The sequence below is a fragment of the Drosophila navojoa genome, chromosome 4 (assembly GCF_054131105.1).
Source record: "Drosophila navojoa isolate 15081-1374.11 chromosome 4, UAZ_NAV_1.0, whole genome shotgun sequence".
Lineage (NCBI taxonomy): Eukaryota > Metazoa > Arthropoda > Insecta > Diptera > Drosophilidae > Drosophila > Drosophila navojoa.
The window spans coordinates 17,885,501-17,910,181 of NC_142892.1; the positions used below are offsets into that span (position 1 = coordinate 17,885,501).

The window sequence follows — 24,681 nt, forward strand, 5'->3', positions numbered from 1 at the left end:
GAACGTGCGAATGCGCTGTGCGGCGTGAGTAACTGTCGCTAAATGCTGAACAATGCAATCGCATCGACTGACGGCGGTTGCGGCGGCGTGAATTGCACGCCCAAAAATAAATAAATAAATATCAATTACATGTATAAATATGTAGATAGTCAAATTTTTGATTTTCATTTTCGTCAATTGACGAGAAATTGCAAATTATACATAAGAGAAATACGTTCTAAATCGACTAGGGGATACCCAGCATGCAATAGAATGCATAGATATATAAATGTAAGAGATGGATTCAATATATTCATTGTAATTATAGAAAGTTTTATCCATCTACAAACGAAAATATTCAACTTTATCAAATGACCTTACTCTATTGAAATATTCTCAGGTTATTCATTGCTTCGATTTGTAGGCATGTAAATAGATACAAATTTCAGATATGTAATGATATGCAATCTATATATAGAGGTGTTTACACAACGTTGAAGGCGACTTTGTGTATTCCACGTAAACACTTGTAAAAATGCGGACTCTGCGAATCGAAAACCCTTGACAAAATTATAAAGTGCCTGACACTGCGTTGTTTATACATACAAATGTACATTTATATGTATATGCACATATGCTGTAGAGGTATAGCGAGTGAGGGTCACATAGACCAGAGGGTTGGGCAGTGCACACAATGCGAAAAACTTGGAAAATCCGGCAAGACTTGATAATACTTGATAATGATTAATAATGATGATGTATGTACATATGTATCTAATATTTATTTCATTTTAACTCAGATGTGAATAGATCTTCCATACAGGGTATCATATAGTCGCGCTCGTTACTTCGTTAATGGCTGCGCTTAAATTTCACTTTGGGCTGCGTTTTCGTGTAAAGTGCAGAGCATTACGAATGCAGTGAGGTTCAAGGACAGTTCGTGTACTCAAATCAGAACTGAACTGGGGGGCGGGGCAGAAAGTAGGTAGGAATATATATGTGTGCTGTATATATATTTTTGAAGAGCGTATATCATATATCGAATATCGTATAATTAAAGTTCTATGAATATTGTATATTGTGTTGCTTATCGTATGATGCATTTATGCTGTACACTGAATATCGTATATTTTTTTATACGTTGCATATTAATATATACTTTTATTGCGAGATGCGTAATTGGGGCGTTACCCTAATCACAGCGACCTTCTTCCGTCTATTGAGCTCATGCTACCCGCTTGTTTTACGCTCCACTTAAATCGAGAGCTGTGATGAAGGCGAGTGCCTCAAAATGTTTTTGTTATTCCTCGCCGTTAAAATCGCACATAAATTATAAAGAACATTTTTATTGATCGACTGTAGCAGCAAAATTTATGTTGCAAATCGCACGTTTTGTGGTTTTTCATCAACATTTCAGGTCCAGATCCAGATGCGTCGACTTTTATATTTATTTATTTGATTTACAGATCGTTAAATTATGAATATTGTGAACATTTTCACAAAAGATCGACACGTGTGCGTATCAAATTGATTAATGCTCAATAGATGTTTATAAACAAATAAATATATATATAAATATAAAATCAATATATACCTATACGTACTCTGTAGTTGTTTTTGTTGCTAGGCGGGAACGAGTTCACTTAGTTGGAATACATCTTGCCTGAGGCGAAACCCGAAACTAGCACCAAAGATAAGTGTAAATAGAACATGGACGTCGACTAAGTGATACGCTATAAATTAAAAGAAACAAATCATTAATTTTTGAAAATTAGTTTAGAGTCGCCGGCTAAAATTATGAAATCTTAATTCTAATCTCTTTTAACTAAGAATAGAAGTATTTAAAATCCGATTATTCGATTTCAAATTTACTTTATTCAATGAAAAATGATATATTAATAGCATGTCTAATGCTATCAAGAATATCCTATATATATAGAATAATATTTAAGTCTATAAAATTATCATTATATTTCAATTGAAGTATATATGTATGTATATATCTTTACAGACTTTTTGTATCTCACATATTTGGAAAGGGTTTCTTATTTATTCGCAACGTGTTTGCTTATTTCTCCAATTTATAGGGTATGCCGTTGCTTTTCTGAAACTTTCCATGAGCTCTTCATCATTATGAAATTCTTGCATAGCCGTCAAACTGCCTTATTTAATTATTTGCTACATTTACAGGGTATTTGAAACGGGAATAATAAGAAAAACTAGAATAAAATAAATATGTGTATTTAAAATACACATATACATATTGCATATATATGCATAGACACATATTTAACTGTGTAGCAACAACACAAAAAAATATATAATAAAATACAAAAATAAATTAAATAAAACAGCAAACAGCAATATTAATAAACAATAATTGTTCAAGGTCAAGATGCGAATATTGCTTAGAACAAAACAAATGTGAAATAACAAGTTGGAGCGACTAGCTGGTCATGGTGATGGACTAGTCAATGCCCTGTAAATGGTGTTGTAAAGGTGTCAGTGAGAGGCTTAAAACGGGAAATATGGGTTCATGCATGATGGCTTGAATGGGTGCATGTAAGCTTGTATGTGTAGCTAATATACCTTAGCTTAGACTATAGATGTATGTATATGTACATGTTTTCTCAAGCTGATAATATGCCCCGAATATTTCCATTGATTGTGAATCGTAGAACAGGTTTTCAACTATGGCTAAGGGGGCTTGGCAGGAGACTCTTCGGTAGATTGTGCACAAATATTTGCTGACAGGTGGAAATATTATGCGAGTGAGAAATTTCAAAGTTAATCGGAAGTTGAGCAAAGTCACAAACAAGAAACTTGAATGAAGTTCGAATGAAACTAACGAATCAGCTGGAAATGCATTGAAGAGGGAATAAATGTATTAGAATAAATGCATATAGGAAATATATGTACGTATGTTTATATGTACATATATAAGGAAATTCTGATAGATAAGCATTTCATTGAGCGCAAAGCTCAAGCTAGTGGTGATCTGATCCTATGACACGTGATGTCACTCCTATGTATAGGAGTCGGGAATCTCGAGGCAGCTCTATTCCAAAAGCAAACTGCGCACTTTGTGCAACTATTTTGTTATTCGCTCTATTCAAAACAAAAACTATTTTTGAAAACTGTTTGAATATATACACACACAAGTGCATAAACAAAACACACACATATAAACATACATATGTATATAAGCATACTATATACTATATTGTATAAGCTATAAATCTGTTGTTCTGGGTAATACGAGTAGATGTACGAGCATTTCGAATTTATGATCATATTTTGGCATTTGCTTTCTGCTGCCCAACGCGTTATTTGATCGTCAGCGTAGGCAGCGGCTGAAGCAGCGACTGAAGCAGCGATAGCAGCAGCGGCGTAGCCAAAACGGCCCAAGGTCAGCGTCTTCTCCTCTGCCACTCTGCGGCTCCTCTGCTCTTTAGCTCCTCTCGCGTGTGAGCATTTGAATAATTAAGTGCGAAATGAATAAATTTCAATAGAACTTTTTAGCATGCGCTGCCCATATTTAGACACATTTAGGCAATCGAACGAAACAACATATTAGAAATGTGATTAATTCAATTCGATTAAGAAACTATTATCGTGAAGACCTTTGAGGGCAAATGTCGTAAATTTTTAAAGGGGATGCCAGCTCAAAGGAATTTCTGTACAGTTTAGAAGCCAAATAAATTTAATATGTAATATATGATCAGCTAGAGTAGTCATTAGATAAAGATATATGTAGTTCTTAGCTAGATGCCCATGTGGATACAATTTCGATTTCTCATCTTCATCATCATTAGCATATATTTTTCACTACAGCCACTACCTCATAGATTCTTATTTCTTCTAAAAATATATAAATATACATAAACATATACATATATTATTAATAGTGATTCAGATTAAATTATTTAATCTTTATTATTAGTATAATTTATTTTAATGAAATAATAAAATTAAAATAAAATAAATGTATTAGTATCATATCATAAAATATCATAAAAAAATAAAAATTATTCTAATATCAAATAATATTTAATTGCTGGAATATCAATAATATCAATATCAATAATATTTATATATTTACATTTATATTTTTATATATTTATATATTTTTATTATGCACTATTTATTTAAGTACATTGATCTTTCAACCTAATTCTAATTAAATTTCAATTTCAATTAAATATTTAGTTCAGCTCATCAAGCGAAAATGAATCCGAAACTGAAACCGAATTCGAATTGTGGCGCCGCCGCGTGCGGAATGTGATACAAAGCTCGCAAATGGGAAAGGAGGCGAGTGGCTCAGCTGTGAAAGTTGCGGCCTGTGAAAGTGAAAATGGAAATGCCACTGCCGCAGTTGCAGCCGCTGCTGCTGTTGCTGCTGCTATTGCTGCCTCTGCCTCGGCGTTTACCTCTGCTGCAGATGCTCTGCCTCTGCTGACATCAATTTGGCTTTTCATATAGAGGTTTGGGCAAAAGTGGGCTAGGAAAATGTGAGAGTGTTGCGACGGCAGCAGTACAAAATTAATATACATTCATATACATATACATATGTATGTATGCATACATATTTATAAATTGAACAGGTGTTGCAAATAACTGGCGGCTGGCTGCTTCGCCATTTGCTTCAGCAATTAAATTAGTTATTAAATTATATTTATTTGTGCATTTATTGCCTGCGTGACCTTGAGAGAGAGAGAGAGAGAGAGGGAGAGAGAAAAACACAAACAAATATACTAATATATTATCAAATGTGAAATGTGAGTCAGTAAATGCTTCAAATGAATTAACAAACTGGTTTCGCTCAGCCAAATAATTATTAAAATTTATAATTTGCAATTTAAACAAGATGCAAATTAGCTGACCAAACAGAATAAGAAAAGATGAATTTTAAATATTATTAATTTGTTTTTAAGAAATGTTTATCGAAATAAATATTTAAAGAATATTTTAATAAAAACAACTTTAAATATGTATAAAAATAATTTTAAACTATTATTATTAAATTAAATTATTAAATATTATTTCTTATTATTCATAAAATACAAAATCCAAATAATTCTTTAAGAAATACATACTTGTTTTTAATCCATTTTTGAGCATTTGATACCATTATAATAATAATATATAAACATAACTAAATATTTATTTATATATGTATATTTATAAAAATGTTATTAGTATAGTAATAAAATGTGTAATAAGTTTTATTTAACTTAACTTTTATTTCAAATAAATATATGTGTTACATCTTTGAATATAATACAAATTTCGATGTAATTAAAATATATCTAAATTAAAATTGGTTTTAGTTCAAATAAACACTACAGTGTTTTCTATTTATATACTTAATAATATTTATTGTATATAAACATTAGTTATTAGCGACACTTGCTAATTAGACTAATTAAATTTCCTTGCATGCGGAAAGACATAAATTAGACTAAATAAATTATAGCTAAAAATAAACAACATTCTTATACTATTTCTTTGAATTTGTCAGCATTTCATGCCTATAAATAATATGAGTCACCTGCAATAGACGTGCATGCAACTAAATTTGCATATCTATTTACATGAACTCACGGATACACACGCATACACAGACACACACACAAGTATTGGAGCAACAGCTGCAGCTGCAGTTTTGGGTCGTCGTCCACGCAGAAGCCGAGTGCCGCTGACGCAGCCAAACTTCAGTTGCATGCGTCGATATGGTGCTCGGCAGGGAAAGCACTTGAAGCCGGCGTGCAACAGCAACGCAATGATAAGAGCTGCCGGCAATGGGCGCTAAGAAAAACACGCGAAAGAGAGGGATAGAGAGAGAGAGCGAGAACGAGCGAACTTAAAGAGCGGCCAAGCACAAACTAAGAGCAGAGCATATAAACAGCACAATAAAAGCTTCAGCAAGAGCGGCATAAAGAGAAGAGCGCAAAAGGCAAAAGCTCTGCAGCTGTGGTGAACTCAATAAATTTGAATTTTTACTGCGTGTAACATTATAAGAAATACGTTAAAAAAAATCTTAAACAAAATAAAAAATCTTAATTAATATTAATTCTCAATGAAAACAATTATATATATTTAAGAAAAAAATATAAAGAAGAAGAATTTAATAAATTCTTAAACTGTAATTATAACATACTTAAAAATTTTCCAGAGCCCACAATTGTACATTAGCTCTGGATATAATATACATATTTCGACTCATCGCTTAACGATGCGACGTGTCGTCGCGACGGCGTCAGCAGCGACGTTGGCAGCGGGTGCAAACGCGACCTTGACCGTGAAATTTAAATTTAGAAGCTACGGCCGGCTACGACGTAAAAAATTGCAAAAAGCTTTTGGCTTTCTTTGTGTAAGTGTAAATGTGCATGCACACACGCAACACATTCATCGGAGAGTGTACATATATATATGTAGAAATGTATGAATGTGTGTATTAGAGCTAAGGGAATTATAATTGCAATTAAGCCACAGGTATACCCTGTCTCTCTGTCTATGTGTATATCATACCTTCGTACGTATACCTATTATATATGCAATTTATATGTCTCATGTGCCTTTTGAGATATTTGCGAAATTCGAAATTTTATTTTTATCAACAGCAGACGCCGCCAGACGGTTTAATTGAAATGTGAACTTGCATGCAATTATGCAAATTGTCTAAGAATACGATAAGCGAATGAATATATAAAAATAAACATATGTTGGCTTATTGGGATATAAAATAAATATACAACAATGGAAAACACTCGATATTTACGCAACTGATGTTAGTCGATATGTTTTCGTTGAGTAGAACTTGTAACTAGGTTTCGTCAAGTAATATCTTATCTTATAGTGCGAATTCTCCCAAATTTGTATATCAAATGTGGGCTTACTAAAAATATTATATAATATAAGTTATTAGCTACTTTTGTCCATTATTAAATCCATTTTAAATATTCATTCGGTTAATAAAAAATAATAATGTATGTTTTGTCTTTGCTACATTTAAAATAATTTTAAATAACGACAATTTCAAATTCTATTAAAGTATATCGCAACTCTATCACAGTGTGCCCAGTATTAAAAAATACCAACATACTAAAAATGATGATACAAAAGATATATTTATATTGATTATATATACAATTTAAACCTAATAATTATGAACAACAATATACAAATAAGTTCAATATTTTACTATTTTCTTTTTAAATAGAAAGTTTAATTAACATTTGATGTTAATAGTTTGGAAGAACATATGTTCCGATTACACATATCTTTCAGCCGCCACCTTTTTGTTGATAGCTCATCGAAAGTTATCGATAAGCATTTATTTCTGCAGTTGGCGGATTTACTATTTAGTCTGTGTCTTAATTTGTATGATTTGATTAAAAGCACATATTGTCATTCAATATATTGGAACCGCTGTGACTTTCAACAGTGCTTTGAATTTATATTTGTGTTACCCTTTAGCAATTGGTAATAGCTGTTAATTAGTTGTCAAAGAGTTCTCGCGCACGTGGGACGCTAAATTATTGCACAGCGAACACATTCCATGCCAAAATGCTAGAAGATTCGTTGAGTGAATATTTTCTGTGCAATTTCAGTGATGCACAGCACATTGAGGGTAAGAAATAAAATTATAAATATAAGACTGCCTATTACTATTCTAAAGAGAAAATTATTGCACAGATTTGCCGGCTGATGAGCGACTGCAAAAACTTTGGAGCAGCCAAGAGCTGTGGTCAGTGGACGAACTACAGACAATACTAAAACGCTGGCAAGGCAACGGTCAGCTGGAGCTAAAAAGCATCGAGCAGGCAAGAGAATTGCTAAATGACTTCCTACGATTGGTTTTCGCCTTTGTGCAAAATAATTTCACTGGACCATTCGATAAGTTGGAAGGATGCACAGAAATACTGAAAGATTTGAATCTGGATCAGAGGGAGGCGATGGAGCAGTTGAAGGCCAGCGGCGAAGAGCTGAATCCAAATGTAAAAACTCCACAATTGTTGCTCATAGCTAAGGAAATGCTTAAGGCTCTGAGCGCTGCACAGCCCGCATCGAAGGTGAGTTCACTTAGAGTGGATTAGGATTGAGAATGAGAGTAATCTTTACTACTATTACTCTGCAGGTTATCTGGTGGTGGCGCCTGCGCTTAGTCTGCCTGCAGCAGCACATGCTGGACGACCTGGCGAGTGCTTTGTACGAGGAGTTCAAGCTGGCAGCAGCTGAGCTGCGGCCCCATTTATCTGCTTTCGCTCAGCTGGAGCTACAAGCGCTGCTGCTGCTAGAATTAGCCAACGGCTATTTGCAGTTCCATCGTTCTGATATGGCAGCCGAGGTGCTGGATCAGCTCTGTGCGCATTTGCAGGTGGAATTAAATGTTGAGGGTCTGCTCGGCTTGCGCACCAAGTTTCAGCAGCAGGCACTGCCACAGCTCTGTCTGAAAGTGAACCAGAAATCGGAGGAGGATACTTTGCCCAAAGCTGAGTTGAGCAATGCTACAACTAGTTTGCCACATTTGCTGCTTCTGGAGGACGACACGCGCCTGGAACGTGTTCGATTTATAGACCCAAAGGACAACGAGGTGATGACGCTGCCCAGCGTTCTGCAAGTTCTCGTGCTGGCCAAGGTGTGAGTATGAATCGAAATACATATCTATTCTCGTAATTCTGACTGACACTATTTCCTTTGATTTCAGCAAACAACTGAAGCGCTCTCAGCCCAAGGATCGTCTGGCAGATGAACAGCTGGAGCCGTATACGCGAACCTTGCTCTATCAGCAGCATGGACCTCTGCAGGTGCGTCAATCTGCGTTGTTGCTGAACTGCATTCAGGAATCCAATCAGCGGCGCACCGTGGAGCGCAGCTGGAAGCAGTGCGAGGAGTGTGTCAAACTGCTGGACAACGTGGAGAAGTATACGCTGCGTGAGCGGCTCTCGTATGGCTTCGCCTCGTTCCTGCAGCCCAAGTGGCAGGTGCAACTGCAACTGGTGGATCTGTTGCGGTCACTTGGCATGACGAAGACGGCCTTGGATGTGTGCCTGCAGATCCAGGCCTGGCAGCAGGTCATCGAGTGCTACACCAGCTTGGAGCTGCGCCACAAGGCGGCTGAGATAATACGTCAGGAGTTGGAGAAGCAGCCCACCGTGCTCCTCTATTGTTTGCTGGGCGATGCAGTCGATGATCCGCAGTACTACGAGCAGGCGTGGGAGTACTCCAAGCACACCAGCGGCAAGGCTCAGGCCTATTGGGGCAACTATTTCTATAGGCGCGCCGAGTATGCAGCGGCCATCGATCACTACGAGCTGTCGCTGGAGATCAATGCGCTGCAGGAGCCTATTCTACTGCGCTGTGGCTACTCTGCCATTCAGCTGGAGCGCTGGGAAACGGCTGTCAAGTGGTATTTGGGCTACACGCACCTGGAGCCAAATGGATTTGAGTCGTGGAACAACCTGGCCAAGGCGCTCATCAAGCTGGGCGATAAGGAGCGGGCGCACCGTTTGCTTGGCGAGGCGCTCAAGTGCAACTACAACAACTGGAAGGTGTGGGAGAACTATTTGCTCGTCTCGGTGGACACCAATCACTGGGAGGATGCGATGCGTGCGTACCAGCAGCTCGGTCAGCTCAAGCAGCATTTCCTTGACGAAGAGGTGCTCACGCGTATTGTCTACGGCGTTGCCAGGCAAATGGAGTCCGAGTCCACGTCGCAAGCTATGTCCAGTTCGCTGCGTCGCCGCCTAACACAAATGATGGGCCAGCAGTGCATTCAGCACGGCAATGAGCCCCTGGTCTGGGAACTTGCGGCCTTGGTGGCAGCGACGCCTTTGAAGAAGGCCGAGCGACTGGTCAAGTGTTATCGCGCCTACACGGCCAAGGAACGCGAATGGGCGAGCCAGCCGGCGCTTTCCAAGAAAGCGATCAATCTGTGTTTGGAGGCAGCCGAGCTATCAATAGCCGCCATCAAGGATCATGCCGCGGACGAGAGCGAGACCATGGTAACATCGCAGCTCAATTCCTGCCGCCTAACGACCACCTCCTGCCTCAATGCACTAGGACGCATTGGGCTGGTGAAGCGTCACAAGGACCATGCGAACCAAATGGAGCTGATGGAGCAGCGGAACACCGAGCTCGCCAATATTGTGTCCCAGCGCATGAAAGTCAAGTAAATGTAGATAAGATTTATTAAAGCATCTTTAATATACTCTATACTCTATATATTCCTCTATGATATTCCATATTCTATATTCTAAAGCGTATTTAGCTTAGTGGTGATAAGGACGCGCACGCTTTGATCGAAGGCGCCGGCAACGGCTAAGCCCAGCTTGTCCGGATGCCAGTCGAAGCTGTGCACGGGTTGGGAGCTCAGGGTTACAGCGCTGACCATATGCAGTTTGCCGGCGACGCCTTCCTTGTTGCCATCGGCATCTTGGAAAACGCGTCGATCAGGGTACTCGTACTTCCAGAGGCGTATGGAGCCAGTGCCGCTGCCCGTCAGGAAGACGTCGCGATTCTGCGGTACGTGGCGCACGGTCCAGACTGTGGCCTTGGGGCCAGTGATGACGCCATTGGAGCCCACGCTGCGACCAGCATTGCGCTCCTCCACGTAACTGAATCCCTTAGTGGGGTGCTGGGTGCGCATGTCGTAGACTAGAAGACCGCCCTCCAATGTGGTCACGGCCAGCTTGTTCATGGGTATGTCACGGCGATCGAACTCCAGGCCGCAGATGCCGTTCCTAATGGTTGCCTCCCAGCGCACGCCCATGGCCCGCAAATCGAACAGCTTCAGGTCCCCGTTGTCGTAGCCAGCCGCAATGAGGCGCTCCTCAGCGTTGTAGGTGTTGCCAAAGGCAAGTGCCCAGCAGTCGCGCCGTAGATTGCTTCTATTGACGCCGTCACCCATCTGCGAGGGCGGCGATATGTCCACCACGGGTTCCTGGCCCTGGCGTATGTCCCACACTTTGACAGCTCCATCCCGACCGCCAGTCACAATTTCCGGTGCTCCACACTCCAGCTGGGTGCCGCCAATCGCATCGATGCAGTTTATAATGCCCGTGTGGCCTTTTACATTATATACAGCCATCTCGGGGCGCTCCAGGTCACTGTGTGGGAGGACTATATATGTACTTGCGTCTATTATAGATCTAATTATCCACTTACAGCACTTGGAGGCGTCCCTCAAAGTCGCCAATGGCCATGTGCCGGTTGCGCAGCGAGGAGGCGCCAAAGGTACCACACTTGAAAGCCGCCTTCTTTTCCACTGACTTGACCTTCTTGAGCTTATCTTCGTTCAGCTCGTAAATGTCCAATATGCCGTGGCTATTGGGCTTGGAGCCCAGCACGACAAATTTTGCAGATAAGGGTATCCATTTGGTGTCGTATACCGTGTAGGCCACGGATTCGTGTAAATGTTCGATCATCTGTGGCTTGTCCATGACGTTAGCTTTTTTATTATATTCAATTCTGTCTTTTAAATGTGGAGTTTCGAATCTTATGAAAATTCAAAAGCAACTTGTTTTCGGAATGTTGCCATGGTTCCTTTGATAACATTCTGCCAAATAATAATCGCCGGTACGATAACACGTGAAGTGAAGTGATATCGATTATGCCGAAAGGGTGCTTCGAAAGATATTGTGCTTTTGGCAGGCTATTAATACTTATTTATTTATAATTTTATATATTAAGTGTTTTATTTTGTAATTTAAACGATACCAGTTTCCGATGGACTTCAATTTATTCTGAGTATCTAAACTATCGATATTTCGTGTTAGACTATCGAACGTGGTTTGATGCCGTAACAGCGCAGAAATATAAGGAGTTGAATTCTTAAAAGAAAACATGCTGCGCGCAGGCTGCCAATTGTTCAATCAGTCCGCTGTGGCGGCTGTCAAAACAGGCAGCAATAACTTTGCTCTGGAATTCGTCAGGAGGCGCCGCAAACCGCGCTGGCTGCCTGTGGCCAAGAGCAAGCTCTTCCGCGTGCCGGAGCGCAAGAAGCAGAGCGAGGAAGAGCGGACGGAGTTAATGCGGCTGCACAATCACTACAAGTAAGCATACCAAGATAGAGAAAAACATTCATTTTTATTATCACTTTTTGTCATACAGAACCCAGCTGCGGTCAGTGCGTCAATTTTTGCGAGAAGAGGTAGTGCGACAGCAGGAGACGTCCACTGCGGATCACATAGTGCTGACGCCCGAGCAGGAGGAGGCCGAGTTCCAACGCTGCGTCGAGGTAAACGCCGCTTGGAACGCCAAGATTGCCAAAGAGCGAGAAGTGCGTTTGGCCAAGGAGCGCGAAGAGAAGGTAGCCTACGTGCAAGAGCGCCTCGAGGCTGGCAAATTACGTGAGGAGGAGCGGCGCGAGCGAGCCGACGAGCGCGTACGTTACGAGATTGAACAGTCCAAATCATTCATTACACGCGAAAATCTGGATGAGGCTATTGAAACGGCGCTGGCCAATCCAGTGGATCACAACTTTGCCATCGATCTGGCGGGCAACATGATAAAGGGGCGTAACACGCAGCCGCAAAGCAACTAGGACTAGGGAAATACTTGTTTCGTTACATATATAAAAAATAGAGTTTACTCGGTTATCAATATGCAGTTAAATAACTTAATCGCCCTATATTTACAAAAATTATTACATGCGCTTAAACTAAACTAAATCTAAATTGAATAATGTTGTCGAGTTTAGCGAGTGCTACGTGGCAGCAGATGATCCCTTTGCTGCTGTGGCTAATGTAGACGTTGCGGATTTGGGTCGCCGAGCATCTGCATCCAGCTGCTTGAAGAGATGCTCCCAATCGGGTGTGGCCTTGAGCTTGGCCTGGATGGGGCCCAGATTTATCATGTTGCCGCTCCTTTGCTCCCGATTGCTGCTGATGGACATGACCTCCTGAAATACACAATTTTTTTAATTTGAGATCACGAAAAATGAGGCTAATTGATTTTCGACTTACCTGAAGGAAACCTGAATCTAAGCCTAAATCTAAATCGAAGTGCGTGTCACCCAGCTGAAGCTTAACCCGGCCGGAACGATAACGTAATATCTTGCCTATTTGACCCTCCTCCAGCTGTGTCAGCACACTGTGCTTGGGCGTGCCTTCCCTTCCCGATGTGGGTAACGGACTGTTGGGTTGCTCTGAGGCGGCAGCACTCGCCGTTGGCTGCTCTGTGCCTGCTGCTGATGCTGCCTCTTCCCCTTCGTCCGTCACACAGGGCAGCACGTTGGGCAGCTGCATGATAAATAGTTGCGATTGGGGCGCGTCGAGAAAGGCGGCAATACTGCGCGGATAGCGTCCATATTGTGCGGGTGGATCCTCCGGTTTGGACTGCACGTGCAGTTGCTGTAAATGCTGCGCCACAGCCAAGGAGTCTGTGAAAGGAAAACATGAAACTATATGGAAAATGCTTTAAAAATTTCTGCCTACCTGTTGCTTCCGCATTTTCCTTTGGTATGACTGCAGCTTCCTGTTTTAAGTTTAGCTTCTGGCTGCTCCAGAGACCTGAACATGCAGAGTTTTAATAGCTATTAGCTTATTAGTCAAGAATTCGTCCACTCACCCTCCTTTAGCATCACCGGTTTGAAGTCCAATTCAGTCTTTTCAAGGTCACTTTCCTCCTCCTCGGATTCGTCGTCTTCGCTAGCATCGCTGCCGACTAGCTCGCGTACTCGCTGATCGGGTGTCTTATCATCCTTGCGCTTTCGTGGCACCGCCACTTCTTCGCCGCCACGCGCATAGGACGAGCCGCCGCCGCCGCCGCTCGAGTATTTTCGTACGTGTACTGCTCCAGCGCCTTCTGAGAAAACGCCAGTTGTTTGAATGAGTGTTGAACTGCCATTGCCAGCGCCACGACCACGAGTTACACCAGCAGCGCCACGAGCACCACGGCGACCACCACGAGGCTGGGTAAAGTCCTTAGATGTCTTGACATTGCTGTAGAAAATTTTACTTCCATAAGTTTCAATCCTCGAATTTCCTTGGCCAAAAGCTACTCACATGTTCTTGTTTCGCACAGCATTTAAATTGGGTGCAAATACTTTTTTAGTCGTCGTTGCCCCTCGTCCGCCCAGGGTCAGATCTCGAGCTGGCGTTAACCGGGACATTCCGTTGGACATGTTGCTCAGTGGGGTTGTTGTTGTACTGGCTGTGGTAGCTGGCTGAGCCACTGTTGACGCTCTCTTGGCTGGCATTGTTAACTGCCGTTCGGCACTGCCGCTGGCCAAATGCGGCCACAGAAATCGACTATAGAATTTATGTTGATTATTAAAATATTCAACGAGCTGGGATTTGACGATGATTGAGGTTAATTGAAACAGTACTGTAAAATGCATACCATATACGCACATGCCGATAAACGTGCAAAGCGAACCGATGTATCGCCGCACATACCCAGTGTTACCGTATCCAAGGCAGTTTGTACTGCGTGCTTTGCAATCTGCGCGGCGTTTGAGCTTATTGTGTGTAAATATTTATTTATTTATTGTTTCAAGTGATGTATAAAGTAGTGTCATGCATCCACATAAATGTTCAGTGTGCTAGTGTAACCTGTTCACATCAAATACGCCTCAAATTACAGATTTTCGTGTCGCGCGTCGGCTAAGCTGTGATTCCGATCAGCTGATTGTGTTCTTTCAAGAAATAAAGCCGAATATATCGATAAGTAAATAAATAGCACAATCGTTTTGGCGGCTTGGCGATTTGATTATTTTTGTTCAAAATATAAGATCATTAAATGCAATTGATGCTGTGATGTTGTTTGTGTTGTGTGTTATTGCTTGGCAACATGCAAGCTCATGCTAAAAATTACCTTGTAAAAATAAATCGCATTTGCGTGTAGAGTTTGTGATTGATCTGAATATTCTGTAAATGTAAGTACATATTTAAATACATATATATTTATTCTGTATGTACATAATAATTCCGTATGTACATACCTAAATAATATTACCTATACTATATCTATATCTATATCTAATATGCAATATGAATTTTATATATCTCTGTGGCTTATACACATGCAAATTCAGTAAGAATACAGGGTATTACGCCTTCTACTATGTGGCATTTATGCTCGATGCTAATACCATATGTTTACAAACGTGTTTATAATTTGATACAATTGCTTTCCATGTCTCTCTTTCTTAATTGAGTACACGTAAACTTTTAAGCAAATGGGCTTAATTTTATTTTATTTTTCTTACTATTTGACTAAGCTCATTTTACACTAAACTAAACTGATAATCCTTTCAAGATTTAGAAATGACTGATAATAAATATATATCATTTCTGTATTATGTGTCTAGCCAGGTATCTAATCTTCGAGTTCGAAATCGAACTGTTCTATCTTGTTGGCAAAGTTCAATAGAAACATGTTAACCCGTTAATAATACTATTAGGCACACACCTGCTAATATATCACTGTCAATAACGACTTATGGGCTGTTCCTCTATAAAGCATAGTCCATGTGAACTTTGAACAAACAAACCTTTCTGTCTGCATAGTTTATGCTAACTGATTGAGTACGATAAAAATATTTGAATAAAAAGAGAATTAGTTGCATTAGTTCTTATCAATATTGTTTGACTTGGCTGATATCAATGGATTGAGAGTAGTTCCCTTTTTCTATTCTCTTTCTCTCTGTTGGGGAGACGATTCAGTAATTCTCTGTTATATGTCTGTTAAAACAACTAATGTCGTAACTGATAAGCGTGGGTAAGCTCAGGTCTTTCAATTGAACGGGGGAAGTAGTGAATTTCATAATGCCGCAAAAGTTTGCGCGCTAGTATTTCGGAAACACTCGCCGCGGACGGACGCATACGAGGGCAGTAGCTGAAACAAAACAAAAAAAAAACCCAAAAAACAAAAATTTAAAAGCAAAAAACATGGATCCAACTGGCGAGAAGACAGAGGCAGAGGCGGCTACCTCAACAAATCACGATGCAGACTATATAGCAAAAGCTTTGGCGTTGGCTTTCAATAGTGAAAGCTTGCGAGTGGAGAGCTTTCACAGTGAGCCAATTACGCAGCGTGGAGAGAACTTTTGCAGCGTCATCTATCGGATAAAAGTTGAATTTCGCAAGAGCGAAGATGCACCGTTAGAGCAAGGCAACTATGTGCTGAAGGATTTGCTGCCCATTGTGGCCGAGGTGGGCTCCAATGAGAAGCTAATGTTCCAGGAGATATTGCCCGCCATGGCAAAGATATTGCAAAAGTCTTCGCTGGAGGAACACAAGCTGAGCGCTGAGTAAGTGAGCTCTCCCTCAGCAATATTAGAAATATTTTAATATTTGTTTACTTTCAGCTGTCTCTTTGTGGAGCGTGAGCCGAAAAAAGAGATCTATTTGCTGGAGGATCTGTGCGCACTGGGCTATGCGTCCATGAATCGCCAAAAAGGCTTGAATCTGGAGGATGCTGAGATTTGTGTGCACAAACTGGCACAGTTTCATGCTGCTTCGATGCTGCTGCTGCACGAGCAGCCGGAACTGGTGGGCCAGCTGTCGCCCTCTCACTATGCTGAGGGCCTTGATGATCCCTTTGCCCAGGTTATCGTGGTGAATGGTACGGCCTTTGGCGCAGACGTGGTGGCCGAGCTGCCGGGCATGTCGAAAATAGCAGACAAAATGCGAGCTCAACTTCCGGCTGAGTACGAAACGCGCATAAAAACTGTGGTGAATGGCAAGAATACGGCAATGCCAGTCATAGTGCATGGCGATCTCTGGCTGAACAATCTAATGATCAATGCTGAGGAGAAGAAGGCTATTATTGTGAGTACATACATATCTATGATATATACAGGATTTCATAAAATTACAATGCACTTTGGTTACTTTTCAGGTGGATTTCCAAAACTGTTTCATTGGCAGCGCCGCAATCGATGTCCAGTTCTTTCTGTATACCAGCTTGCAATTGGATGTGCTGCTGCAGCACCGTGAGCACCTGCTGAAGCGTTACTATGAAAGCCTCTGCCAGACTTTGACCGCCCTAAATTATACCGGCAACACGTTGAGCTACGAGCAACTGGCTGATGAAATGCGCCAGTGTCTCTTCTATGCCTACTATGCCGTCGTCTGTGAGCTGCCCATTTGCTGTGCATCCAAGGAGGCGGGCGAGGACTTTACTGTCGCCACTTTCATGAGCTCCGAGGCTATACTGGCCAAACGACGCCAGCTGTTCGCCAACGAGCGTGTGCTGGAGACACTGAAAGCAATCTTGCCCTACTTTGATGAGCAGGGCATATTAGATCCGTTGTAGGGAGGGCAACTATTTGACAGCTTTGCATTTGTATTATTAATAATATTTAATTTATAGTTGACGATTCAACTGTGGTGAGGTTCAATTTGTAATGTTAGAGAGAGTTAGAGAGAGTTCAATCTATCTCTGTTTGTGTCTTTGTAATTTAGTTTACCACTTCAAGCAATATTGGTTTAAGAGATCTAACTATTTTCTAGTTTTCTTCCAAGATATAAATAGTATTAGGGCATAACTATATAGCACTGAGTAGAATAGAATTTGCACAAACTTATTCAAACTAATAAAAGATTTATATACATACGTATTCAAATCAGTTGCTAAACAAAGACTTGAACTATTAACTGCTTACTCCGTTGGAGCTCGAGCAGGCGCTGTTGAAAGTAAAGAGGGCATGACATGTGCCTCTTATGAGCTGCTGTTGGGTTCGAGCGCAGACTTCACTGTAGCTGTGGGTAGCTTTTGCTATTGCCATTGCTATGACAGCTACACAAGTTGCATTACTCAAGTGTTTCGGTTTGTTGTGTTTATAAATAAATTTTCGTGTCTGCCAAAGTTTCTGGCCAAGATTTACGAGTAAGAGATGGCAATTGAGTGCATGTGTGTGCGTGTGTGTGAGCCTTGTTTGGCTGCATTGAGTGCGATAAAGTTGGCATCGCTTACTCCACGCTCTCCGCCCCTCTCCCCTCTCGTTGAGGTGCAAAATATGCAAATCGCTTTGCAGTTATTCTTAGAAAGTTGTCAGTTTCGCAAGCGAGGCTAAGCCAAGCGTGCAACGGCAAGCGGAAACGTGGCAGCCTGGGGTAAGCAGTCCAAAATGCACTTGACACCCTGCAACGTGTAAGTTGTAAGTGTTTAAAAAGCAATTTATTGTTTTGCCCGAACGCAAGCAGCTCAGTCCCAGTCCACGCATCTAGTGCTTTAGTCAGCTTTGCATAGTATTTTCTTGGGTTTCTGGGAGTCTGTACATACACATGGATTTCTATTTGAAGTTCTCTAGATTCATTGGAGTCGTATTTGCTTTCATTTACTCTCATGGCTGCTGACTCCAGCGGAAATTCCTGCACCAAGTTTGTCTTTCTGCCCCTTTTTTTTTTTTGGCTACTGCAGCTCGTCATGGTGGGGCAATGCAAATCAAAGGCATACAGTCCGGCGTCTGCAGCTTGAAGGCATTAATTGCATTCTGCAGCATCACATTGCACTTTCAATTAGTTGCAAATGCCTTAGCTCCCAGCCCCTGCAGTTCGTTCGGCCCCTTCTGTGTGGCTGCAACGCCGTTGGCAAAGTAACAGGAAACGGAAGTTAAGTGCTGAGGCGAGGCGTTAAGTAAAATCAACCCCCGGCCCCCTTCCGCCCACCCGACTGCAGATGAAAGCAGCAACAAAGCGGCTGCCCAGCCATGACATTGGAGAATTATGCATTAATTGAAAGGCGATTCGCAGGGATGTGCCCCGACTTACGCATAGGTGCAACAACTTTGACAGCAAGTAGATTTGTTTTGGCAGCTCCAGAAAGTTGACCCTCACAGCTACTGTCTGCCGTTGCCGTTGCCGCTGCCGCTGCAGTTGCAGTTGCAGTTGCAGTTGATGCAACTTAAGTTCCCCTTCCATTGCATGCACTTTGCTGCCGGGCATTTTCCTTTCTCCCAATGCAAATAGTCAACTGTCTGTCTCTGTTTCTGTCTCTTTCTCTCTCTCTACTGCTTGCTGCCTGCTGCATTTCAAAATAGATTTATGGTTTTCTTTCGTCTTGCATTTCGAGGTGTTTGTCAGGGCTCTCTCATTAGGGTTGGCTCGTGCTTTTTGTTGGCTTTGGCCGCACACTCATTTGTTTGTTTTGAATGTTAATTAAGGCTTACGATTACCAAAATTGGCTCAAGGGGTTTGTTTCTCTTACATGTTTCTATCAATTTGCATGAGTGGAGTTGAGAAATGTAATTCTGTAAATGGATTTATATCAAAACTTTGTGGACTCTGATGAGCAATTATTTTATTTCGTTTCACATTGTATTTGCAAATTGTTTTTATTGCATTTATATTTTATATTTATTTTAAAAATCATTGAAAAGGTAATTTCACTCTGTTTCTTGTTTTATATGTAAATCCTCACTGTTATTTACAGTAATCTGTTAGCAATTACATTTAGGCATTTACTGCCTAACTCTATATCAATATATTTATCCATTGCTCATGGGTATAAATTTTGTTGCTGGCTCAGTAAATCTTGCGATTATTTTCTTATCACAGTTTTTTTCAATTAGCTAACACCGCTTCGGCAGGAGTGGGACAGAGAGTGTGAGAGTAAAGTGAGAGCGAGTCTCAGCTTAAGTAAGCGACGTGCACACAATTAAAGGCAATAAATTTGCACATAAGACCATAAATCAAAGTCCGATCATAATCGCAAAGCGCCAAGCAAAACACAAACAAAGCCAAACACAATCCTAGAAAAACAGCGAGCGAGAACTTAACTTCCTGACTATCGTATGGACTCGTGCATATATAGTCAACCCCCATTCAGTGGACCCCAATCGACCGCAGTGAGCTTTCTCTGGCTACTCACTACGGACTGCGAACTGCGTTTATTAATTGTACAACTGTCTCCAATCATAATTAATGAACTTTGGGCACATCCTCTCACAGACTCGCATGTCCGCTCGGAATTCAAATAAAACTAAAGTCGTTGTAACACAAATGTATTTTGGCACACCATAAATCTTCGGTTTGGCAAATCTCTTCTGGGTATTCGCTGTCTAATGGCTGACAGTTTCAATTAGGCACATTAAAGGATTTTCTAAGGCTTATTCTCGCTTGTTTTATGAGTTTCTAATTCAATGTGAGCTTATATGAATCGAACGAAGTTTAAAGCACTTTTTTCGGAATATTGTTCACTTTAAAAGTGTTTAGTATTTTGTTGAATTTAAATTTCGAGGGGAACAAGGAAAATTAGCAGAATATATATATATATATTTCTTGTTTTCAGTTTTGATTAAAAATATTGGATATAATCTTTAACTTATACAAGAAATCAATTAAAATCGATATGGGGCCATAGTTCAATCGATAACTTTTCTAAGTTATCTATTAAACGACTATTTTCCCATTTCATAAGTCACATTAGTTATATTATATTAATAGCACAAAGTAAAGTAAGAAATTCTTCACTTCTTGAATGCCTTTACCCATTCCATTTAAAATAGAATAAAATGAAATCGAGATTTTCTGCAAATAATCTTGAGGGGTACTCATGGAATAATCCACTTGCTATTATCAAACTCGTGCACTCTTATTTACATATCAATTCAATGATTCTGATTTGAAGCATTACGTCCTCTTGGTTTGCTGATCTAAAAAAGCGTCAAACACTTCATAATGCTCACACACATAGACGCAGATATTGAGTGTAACTAAATGCTAGATCTATTAAGCTAAGCTGTACTTGTGCATCACCAGTTAAAGCTAATGACTTGCAATAAATAATTTTCAGTTAACAAAAGAAGCCACAGAGAATTTGCATATGAATGCCTGGTATCTCTTATGGATGGAAAATGTCGTAGCCTCCTTTCAACCCCTCAGCCCTCATAGCTGGTGAAAAATTGGACAGCTATAGCAAACAGCAAGCACACATGATTACCATTTGAGAGTCTGAGACTCACTTCAGGGTTGGGGATTTAGGAACAGACCTTTTCTATATACAAACAGCTAATGACTAATGATGCGACAATTTATCTTGACTGATTTGTAAGCAAGTGTTAATGTTTTTTAATCTACGTTACGTCTCTTGCACTATGTAACACCATCCAAATCCCCCTGCTCACCGCCCACCGCCCACCTACCACGGCTCACACATGTGTGCATAATTACTTAGACTGAAAAGAGCTTTTGTCATCGTTTTCAAATTATATTCAAATTCTGCCAACGCGGACTCCACTGACAACGCTGATAAATGAGCCACTGAAGGAAAACTCAACTCAACTTGCCTCGCTGCTCTATGAAAAATTAACGCAATTTTCTTATTTGCATTTAAGCTCGGCGAGCAAGTGGTCGTATCATAAGAGCTACTCCTGATAATTATGTGGGATTTGCATATGTAATTTTCCACGCTAATGCCTGCGACTGCAAAGTCATTCAGATTTGGATTGGACTTACTCTGGGTTTCTTGTAGGCAAAGTGCTCGTAAACTCTCTCTCTCTCCCACTCTCTTTATGTTTCTCTTTCTGTTTCTATTCATTGTTGCATGAGAAATCACAATTGTGAAACATTAAGAAACCTATTCATGTTTTTAGTCTATAACAAATTTAGATTAAGCGTAAAAACTGGCAATTAAGTGTGTAGAATATGTTCACTTTAGTGTCGTTAACATTATGGCATCTAGAAGTAAGAGTCTACTTATAGCTCTACTTCATTTACATGTTCTTCTCATGTATTCCACCAACAAATTTGTAGTATTATAAATATAGCACTATAAATATAGAGCTCAACCTATTTATATATCTAAGAAATAAACGTATTTTAGCAGGAAATGTTCGACTGGAAAACACCCAGAATCGTGTATTTAATATTTCACTTAAATACATGTGCATATCTTATATATTTATATACGATTTCTATGTATGTATATCATGACATATAGTTGTCAATGTTCTGCTTATGTGCCTTTACCATTCCATTTCCAAACTAAACTGTCGATGTAAAATATCATCAAGTGCGCAAATAAATCTAATGCAATTACCTTAAAAGCGCCAAACCATAAAAACATATATGCGCTGACTGCATTTTACAAAAAAAAAAAAAAAATAAAGAATACCAAGATTTTTATGACATTTACGCGCGGTAATAAAAACTAAACAAATTCCCATTTTGATACGAAATGCGAATGGCGCCAAGTCCGAGCCGAATCCGCTGCTAACTGATTGATGAATTGCTCTAGTGGTTGCGGGTTTTAATGGCTTACAAGGGGCGGCTTGGCTGCCCTGGGCTGGGCGTGGCTGTAACGAGACATCTTTTATGTGGCCCACAGACATGGGCCAAAAAACTAATTACCTCTCTTGGACCTAGAGCTCGTCAGCTTTTTAACGGCGTCCGCTTTATAGACGCAGCCATAGACGCTGCGGTTTGGTACTTGCCAAACATATATAGTCAAATATATATATGTATGCGTATATAGTTTTAATGGCATTTTGCATACGATTTACAATTTGTGCTGCACTGCATCGATAAAGGGACGACCCTTCTGGTTCTCGCAGCACATTTACGACATTTTGTGCGAGAGACCAGCCGGCAAATTTGACGCATAAAAACGCATCGTCGCCAGCATAAAAGTGGCTTGAAAGTTTTTCGGGAATGTGTAGCAAATATATTTCCCTATAAATGTTATTCATAGTGCCAAAGCCGGCAGCAACTGCCTGGAGCAGGGGCTACAGCTCTGCTCTGCGCTGCTCTGCTTGGATAACTCAAAATGTGTGAAAAGGTTTTTGACATTTGTGGGCAACAATGCAGAATTTATGGCTGGAAAATGTCTTTTTGGATTTTACTATTAATTATGATTGGACAACAGTTAGAGATATCTTTTGATAACTGTTAGGGATATCGTTGAGTCTGTAAAGTTAGCTTAGGTTTTCATTAGAGAATAATTTAATAACAGAATTCAGTAGTTATGCTTTACTCTGCATTTATTTATTAAACATAAAAAAACTTTTCGAAATATATATTTTATATTTTATATTTTTATTTTTTTGTTTTGTATTTTATATTTTGTTTTTTATATTTTATATTTTATATTTTATTTTTTATATATTATATTTTATGTTTTATATTTGATATTTTATATTTTATATTTTATATTTTATATTTTATTTTTTATATTTTATATTTTATATTTTATATTTTATATTTTACATTTTATATCTTATATATTATATTTTATATTTTATATTTTATGTTTTATATATTTTATATTTTATATTTTATATTTTATATTTTATATTTTATATTTTATATTTTATATTTTATATTTTATATTTTATATTTTATATTTTATATTTTATATTTTATATTTTATATTTTATATTTTATATTTTATATTTTACATTTTATATTTTATATTTTATATTTTAGAAACGACCATGTTGAGGCTTTCACGTAGAATTTAAGTTTATTCCGTTCGTCTGCGTTTACAGAGAGCCTCAAGTAAACAAATGCTTAAAAAATAATCAAAAAGAATTAGAGCTGTTTAGAATGCAGAGCCCCCTCGCTCGGCATGTTCTTCTCCTGCCAGTTGTAGTCCGATGATAGGTCCGGTGTGCTAATCTGCTCACAAGTATCGTACTGCTCATTGTCGATTTCGTTGTCGATGTCGTTCTCTACACAGCTCATCTTCTTCAGATCCGGGTCGAACACTTGGGGATCCACTGCAACAGTGGGAACTGTAGTCATCTTAGGGTTTGGAGACAGCAGCTGAGCCTTGAACATTTGCAATTGCTCGAGCTTTTTATGGATGGTCTTCTTCTTCGACACGTATAGTTTAGGCAAGGTGAAGAGTAGGATGAAAGCTGGAAGAGAGATTCCAGTTAGAGAAAAGGTCAATTGAGGCCATACTCAGGCACTTACCCACTACTAGCAGAGTCATTCCCTTGATTAAGTCGCCCACAATATTAAGGCAGCAGAAAATTATTAGCATCTTCAGCGAGTCGACCATATCCTCCACTAGGAAGACCGATCGCAACTGCAAGAGTATCGGATTCAGTTTGGAGATAAAGAGATGAGCCAGCTGCTCGGTGGTCTTCCTTGAGATGGTGAAATCCATGTCGAGATAGCGCTTCAACGGATGATCCGTAATGGAGCTTTTGTGAAGCTTCCGCATGGCCCAGACGTAGCAGCAATAGGACATGTTTATCGATATGGTTATGGCGCCAGCAACGCTTAGCACGCTAATCACCGGATTGGTGGACATGTCCAGCAGCAGAGTCAATGTGAATATAAAGAACAGCGCTGTCCTGCGCCAATTGCGCCAGAGCACGAGCGCCTGCAATGTCGTCACTGCATCAGGCATATTTTGATCCATTCTTTATGTAGTCAGCTTAAAATCAAATTATTTCAGTACTGAAATCTACTCCAGGCAGCAGATGAGATGCTAACTGTGATTTCTATTATATGAGATTTGAAAAGTAAAGAAAAACAAAATGAAGTTAAATCAAAATGTGAACAAAGCAAATAGGACTGAGGGAACTTCGCTTACTAGATTGATAGCAGATCTGAAGTCAGAGCCAGCTTGCTAGGCAATCAAATTTCCCTTTTTCAACAGAGACCATATGTTGCCAAGATTCTGCTTTAGCTACAAGTAATTTCTTATATATTTTACCCTTTTTCTGTGTGCTTAGCATAAGCAAGTTCTCTGTGATATGTACTCCCTTGGGGCTTCAGCTCATGTCTAATTTGCATAGAA

At 39.9% G+C, this 24,681-nt stretch overlaps 6 protein-coding genes and 1 long non-coding RNA gene across 7 annotated transcripts; 4 read left to right on the forward strand and 3 right to left on the reverse strand.

The window, feature by feature from the left end:
- The first annotated feature begins 806 nt into the window (after positions 1-806).
- LOC149091461 (uncharacterized) lies at positions 807-4,699 on the forward strand. The gene is made up of 2 exons (XR_016196798.1): positions 807-960; positions 4,189-4,699. It is a non-coding gene; the product is annotated as an uncharacterized LOC149091461 (long non-coding RNA).
- Positions 4,700-7,290: 2,591 nt separating this feature from the next.
- Positions 7,291-10,204, forward strand: LOC108651621 (tetratricopeptide repeat protein 27). The gene is made up of 4 exons (XM_018101438.3): positions 7,291-7,612; positions 7,678-8,054; positions 8,120-8,622; positions 8,690-10,204. The coding sequence occupies exons 1-4, from the start codon at positions 7,549-7,551 to the stop codon at positions 10,155-10,157; spliced, it is 2,412 nt and encodes an 803-aa protein (XP_017956927.1). The 5' UTR covers positions 7,291-7,548; the 3' UTR covers positions 10,158-10,204.
- Wdr92 (dynein axonemal assembly factor 10) lies at positions 10,150-11,562 on the reverse strand. The gene is made up of 2 exons (XM_018101443.3): positions 11,149-11,562; positions 10,150-11,090 (listed from the first exon to the last, which is right to left on the reverse strand). The coding sequence occupies exons 1-2, from the start codon at positions 11,421-11,423 to the stop codon at positions 10,238-10,240; spliced, it is 1,128 nt and encodes a 375-aa protein (XP_017956932.1). The 5' UTR covers positions 11,424-11,562; the 3' UTR covers positions 10,150-10,237.
- Positions 11,563-11,731: 169 nt separating this feature from the next.
- mRpS26 (mitochondrial ribosomal protein S26) lies at positions 11,732-12,653 on the forward strand. The gene is made up of 2 exons (XM_018101447.3): positions 11,732-12,035; positions 12,094-12,653. The coding sequence occupies exons 1-2, from the start codon at positions 11,827-11,829 to the stop codon at positions 12,524-12,526; spliced, it is 642 nt and encodes a 213-aa protein (XP_017956936.1). The 5' UTR covers positions 11,732-11,826; the 3' UTR covers positions 12,527-12,653.
- Polr3D (RNA polymerase III subunit C53) lies at positions 12,588-14,329 on the reverse strand. Its single transcript, XM_018101441.3, has 5 exons — positions 13,989-14,329; positions 13,552-13,925; positions 13,419-13,493; positions 12,948-13,363; positions 12,588-12,883 (listed from the first exon to the last, which is right to left on the reverse strand). The coding sequence occupies exons 1-5, from the start codon at positions 14,321-14,323 to the stop codon at positions 12,689-12,691; spliced, it is 1,395 nt and encodes a 464-aa protein (XP_017956930.3). The 5' UTR covers positions 14,324-14,329; the 3' UTR covers positions 12,588-12,688.
- A 1,293-nt stretch (positions 14,330-15,622) lies between these two features.
- LOC108651624 (uncharacterized) lies at positions 15,623-17,585 on the forward strand. Its single transcript, XM_018101442.3, has 3 exons — positions 15,623-16,237; positions 16,295-16,757; positions 16,828-17,585. The coding sequence occupies exons 1-3, from the start codon at positions 15,876-15,878 to the stop codon at positions 17,242-17,244; spliced, it is 1,242 nt and encodes a 413-aa protein (XP_017956931.1). The 5' UTR covers positions 15,623-15,875; the 3' UTR covers positions 17,245-17,585.
- Positions 17,586-23,372: 5,787 nt separating this feature from the next.
- On the reverse strand, positions 23,373-24,435 carry LOC108651627 (reticulon-1-A). Its single transcript, XM_018101445.3, has 2 exons — positions 23,847-24,435; positions 23,373-23,788 (listed from the first exon to the last, which is right to left on the reverse strand). The coding sequence occupies exons 1-2, from the start codon at positions 24,298-24,300 to the stop codon at positions 23,460-23,462; spliced, it is 783 nt and encodes a 260-aa protein (XP_017956934.1). The 5' UTR covers positions 24,301-24,435; the 3' UTR covers positions 23,373-23,459.
- Between the last annotated feature and the right edge of the window lie 246 nt (positions 24,436-24,681).